Source organism: Montipora foliosa, chromosome 14 (assembly GCF_036669935.1).
Source record: "Montipora foliosa isolate CH-2021 chromosome 14, ASM3666993v2, whole genome shotgun sequence".
Lineage (NCBI taxonomy): Eukaryota > Metazoa > Cnidaria > Anthozoa > Scleractinia > Acroporidae > Montipora > Montipora foliosa.
Window position 1 is genome coordinate 12,268,531 of NC_090882.1, and position 5,000 is coordinate 12,273,530.

Below are 5,000 nucleotides of genomic sequence, written 5' to 3' on the forward strand. Positions count from 1 at the left end.
CTGAGAAACTCGGTTTTATATTCATGGGTAACAATGTTAAAAAGGCTAGAGTACACGCAACTTTTAAAGAAACAACATAGGTGTTTTGTTCGTGCATTATAATGCACACACAAAAAAAAAACTGTGGTAAATGTGATCTTTGCTTTTCAGCAAATTTAAGCAAACGTGCACAAACGTAGCATTTGCCATGCATTTGCTGCACATTTGCTAAATGTGAAATCTGTTTTTTCGTCCAGTGTTACCTGGGACAAAAAAAATTCAACAAAATATGACAATTTTTTCTATTCAGTCAAACTGAAAGGAAAGAAATCATAAAGAAGAGACAATAAACACGTTTTAAGGATCAAATTATCTTTAATTTACATTATCTAAGAAAACGATTTTGAAAATGAGCAGTGTAGCAAGAGCATGCAAACTCTTGCAGCAATGGGAAAAAATTCCCAATAATGTCACGACTGGGTGACAGCGATCTATTGACTAAAAATATTAATACAGTATATGTTAAATGTCTTTTAAGTCCAGTAGCGGGTTTGTTTCGATATAAGAAAACTCACAGGGGCACAGCCTCTAATACACAGCACAGAGAGTTGGCTTAATAAAAACTACCTTTTCTATGTTTCCTTGTTTCTCTAGTTAATACCGTCGAACACCAAACTTTTTTCGGTTCCGAAGTTGGCCGCTGGTTCTCGGAAGGTGTCTCCTTACGGGTGATTCGAACGCAGAGACGTATTTCCGGCGGTCGTACGACCGCCGGAAATATGTCTTCGTTCGCAGGCTAGTTATTCAATTAAATTGGCATAAATGGAAGTTCCATAACTTCGGAAGGTTTGATGTGAGTCCCAATCCAACGTATAATAAGCCCTTTCCGAGTTCATGTCTGCCTACTTTTCAAAGCGAGTCTATGTGCGAAGTTTTTGTTATGGTGGTACTTAACATATGAATGAAAACTAAATTTCATAGGAAAAACTTCGCACTTAGATTCGCTTTGAAGAGGAGGCAGACATGAACTCGGAAATGGCCAAATATTAAGAATTTTCTCGCTGATCCCAGTGTTTCAAATTCCTGTACTGAGAAACACGCACAGAACGCATGCGCTTAAAGTTAAAATACAAGCGCTTTCAGTTTTTAGCTTCTAGTTATAACCACAAGCAGTCAGTGATTTAACTGCAGCATTTATACTGTGAAAAGCTCAAAAACTCAAATTAACGTTAAACGTGATTTTCCACAACTACAATCAATGTTAACCCCTTGGGATTATATATTGAAGTGAGCTCACTTGAAAATCAGTAAATGTGTTGTGTTAAAAATTAAATACAACAAGAGGAACTGGAATCCACCCAAAGGAGTGGGAGACTTATACAATTCCCAAGGAGGAATAAAATACCTGTTGGAAATAGTCCCACCCCTAGGGACGGGGGATAGCCATGGGGACATGAAACCCAGTTTAGGGCTAGCTATATCCGTAGGAACTAATCCCACTCCCAGGCAATGAGCCCAGCATGGAGGAGGGGGGGGGGGGGTGGGCTCTAATTTGCTCTCAAAACCACATGCAACTGCGAAAATTTGGAGTACTTGCACAGTCTTATTTGTCCCAAGGATGTATATTTCTACGGCGCAGAATATTTTACAACGAAAAGAAATATGCCAAAGTGGAGCCGTCCAAGTCGAACATAACTTACTTACTGTCGAACTAAAATTAATGTTGGATGCTAGCATGGTAACTCTCAACTCGTGTAAACTCAAACCTTGGAGGCCCCGGTCTTTCTGGAGTCAGGAGTATAATAAAACTAGTGCAGGCAAACGTTTATAAACACAATGTCTTGTGCAATCTACTTGATCACTTAACAGCTAGTCGAGTCCGTTTTGTTTTCCTTTCACATGCTTCTCATATCGCCACTGCTGGCCCCCATTCCCATGACAGACATTTCATTTCCTCCAATCTGATCTCCATTTCGTCGCTTTAGCTCTTCCAGTTTCTTATTCCACGCGATGTAAAACCTTTGAACTTCATTCATCATAGCCTCTTCAATCTCCGCGCACTGCATGGCTACCAAACTTTCGTACGAGGTCTCAGGAGTCACGATTCGTTCTATCTCTGTATTTGAAAAGACAAATCCCAAGTTGGTTTTTTCTCATGGCTGGGAGTTATTCTACAGTAATATTTAAAATAAAAAAGTTTATGTTCATCTGAAACTAGCAAGTTCCCGTTCCTCCGTCCGTGTGGTTAACGATGGCACTCACTAGTAACAATATACAGAGAATTACGGACATCACTCAGTCTGCTGGCATTCCATGCACCTTACTGAACAGCACATTTGCGTGCAATCTTACAATTTTAGATTATTACCCCGGGAATGCTAAGACCTTCGCATTGTTAAGGAGGAAAATGGAGAAATGTTTGATCGATCAATAAAATTATCATTAGTGTTTGTCACTCACCAGTCTTAGCTTCCTTGGGTTGACGCGGTCTCCAGTACGCAAATTCCCAAATGAGTCCGCAGATTGTCAGCAGTGCCACTAGCCCCAAGCACGAGTAAATCGCTCTCTGGAACATCGGAGACTCCGCGTCAAACAAGTTGCTCGTCTTTTCCACAGCTGCACTCTCATCCGTATCCTACGGAAAGATGAAGACTTGTTTGGTCATGCTGTCCTTTAAGATTTTTAGTAAAAGCCTTCCCATTAAAAGTGCTCCCACGACAAAAAAGATATTTGATTTTTTTCATCAAATTTGGCCAGTGCGTTTGTACTTGGCCGGCAAAATGGAGCCTCTGAGAGCTTGCATGAACGCGTAGAAAACAATATTTTTTCACTAACGTATTTACTTATTTATTGATTGATTGATTGATTGATTTATTTATTTATTTATTTATAACAACTTCATTTGCACAAAAAAGTTTAAAAATGCAAATGGAGTGCTAATTTAAGATATTTTGAGGAAATTGCAAGACAAGTTTTCAGATTTTGATATTAGTAATGGAGAAAATTCCAGATTAAGACCAACAACCAGATAATACAAATGATGGACTGACTCTGTTCCTTTCAGCATTGAAACAAGCTCAGCTGATCATGCCATGGACGAGGCGCCATCGAAAAAAAAGACGGAGTTGGCTCGTATTCCTAATTATCACACACCTTTGATATTTTGCGTAAAATCAATAATTTGCAGCCCTCTGTGGGTTCGATTGTCCCGCTCTAAAACAACCGAAAGGCCCATTCGATTCGGTGAGGTGCGACGTGAAGTGGGGATTTTTTTTACCTCCATAGTTTTAGCCTTTTGCTGGATTATTGCGGTAATATCCGTCTCCATGCTGTTTAATTTCTTTCTCATGCATCTTTCAGTATCGTCATTCTTAAGTGCACCCGCGATCACGAAGCCATATGCAAACTGATGGTCGAGCACAGTTCCAACTCGTAGGTTTGAATCTTTCAGAACGCTGTTTGGTGCTATTCTTGCCCAGTATCCAGCCACATAACTGTCCAATAGAGCACCAGAAACAGTCTCGTCTAACACAGAAGTCTTGAGTTCTTCTACCATATTTTTTTCTGAAATGACATGCAATCTTTTATTTATTTATTTTTGATTGAAAACAGAGGACCTTTGTATTGCCATACAACACCAAAACAGTTTAGAATGTCTAGCTTATTAAACTTACGAGCATAGACAAATTTGAAAAAAATGGATCATGACAAAGGCAACAGATTCGAAGGAAATACGCAACACGCCAAGATAATTTTAGATAAGGTAACTAATTTGATTAAGTGTCCATTTAAAAGAAAGTTTTCATTGACGATGTTTTGTCTGTATTTTAGGGCGACTTTGGTTTGTGTGTACAGTTTAAGTTTTTCTGCAGCCGCGCGGCAGTCTGTCACGACTGCTTACAACAATACTTTTCTCTAAAATCATTCTTTCGTATGGATAAAGATCATTGTGATTAATTTATTGGCCCGACTAACCTGTCACTTTTGCATTGTTTCGCACTCCGAGTCTTTGTTCTTCTGTATTTTTCAGCGCAACAACCTAAAAAAACACCAAAGTCAAAATATATAGCTTAGCCAAGCCTAAAAGCGGAGCTCCCGGCCGGGTTATTTATTCTCATAATAATTTAACCTGGCTTGAGCCTGCGATCCAATCGAAACTCAGTCAAGTACCTACCCAGTCAACTTAAAAAAGGCTGACCTCGATCAGCTCTAAACTTGAGGCAGCAATATGGTCACGTGATACTAGTCATATTGGCATATATGGAGGGGTGGACGTACGTACGGTCGTACGGTGACCAAAACCAAATTTTCTCGCACAGATGGGTTACCATATTTTCTTACCCATGGTGATATGCGCGAGCGCCTTGCCGCGCGGAGCTCCGCTATGATAACAGAGAGCTAAAGCACGCACGTTTTTGAGACGCGGATGGCAACCGGAAGTGAGTTGTTTTCCCTTTTAACTTGTCTTCACGCAACCACATTAACATTGCCAAGTATCTTTTCTCAATTAGAGATGATCAGTATAAAAATGTGGGAGACACCACTGCCCTGGAACGCGAAATGCTCTCTGCCGGTTGCCGTCCGCGTCTCAAAAACGCGCGTGCTTAAGCTCCCTAATATTAGCAGTGAGGAATATTTTTCCCCCTTTGCAAGACACGAACTGGAGAGATTTTGGAAAAAAAACGTACCTCTGATCCATACAGTTTGATTTCGTTGCTAAGTGATATAGCTGTCAAGGAAGTAGTGACAGTTGCGGTAAAGATTGATATGATCACTAGACCAATGAGAACCCAGAAAAAAGCAAAGGTACGCGCCAGCACTGACCGAGGAGCGCGGTCACCATATCTGAAACGCAAATACGGAGTGTAGTATTTTAATTCTAGGAGAGGAGTTTTCTTGGGAATTGATTATTCACTTGTTTTTTGGAGGATGTTGCTGTAAAATGGTTCTGACAATGAAAACGCGGTTTTAAAAGCAAAACATAATTGTACAACAATTAAGACAATCATGGTAACAACAGC

General features: G+C 40.1%; 1 protein-coding gene across 1 annotated transcript in view; it reads right to left on the bottom strand.

Moving 5' to 3' along the window:
- Positions 1-334: 334 nt before the first annotated feature.
- The window catches only part of LOC137985191 (uncharacterized), a 16,545-nt gene continuing 11,879 nt past the window's right edge, over positions 335-5,000 (bottom strand). Inside the window, exons 5-9 of the mRNA XM_068832715.1 lie at positions 4,668-4,824; positions 3,955-4,018; positions 3,257-3,543; positions 2,440-2,614; positions 335-2,095 (exon numbers count right to left, since the gene is read on the bottom strand). Of these exons, the coding sequence (XP_068688816.1) occupies positions 1,875-2,095; positions 2,440-2,614; positions 3,257-3,543; positions 3,955-4,018; positions 4,668-4,824 (904 nt within the window). The 3' untranslated portion in view covers positions 335-1,874. The remainder of the gene's footprint in view (positions 2,096-2,439; positions 2,615-3,256; positions 3,544-3,954; positions 4,019-4,667; positions 4,825-5,000) is intronic.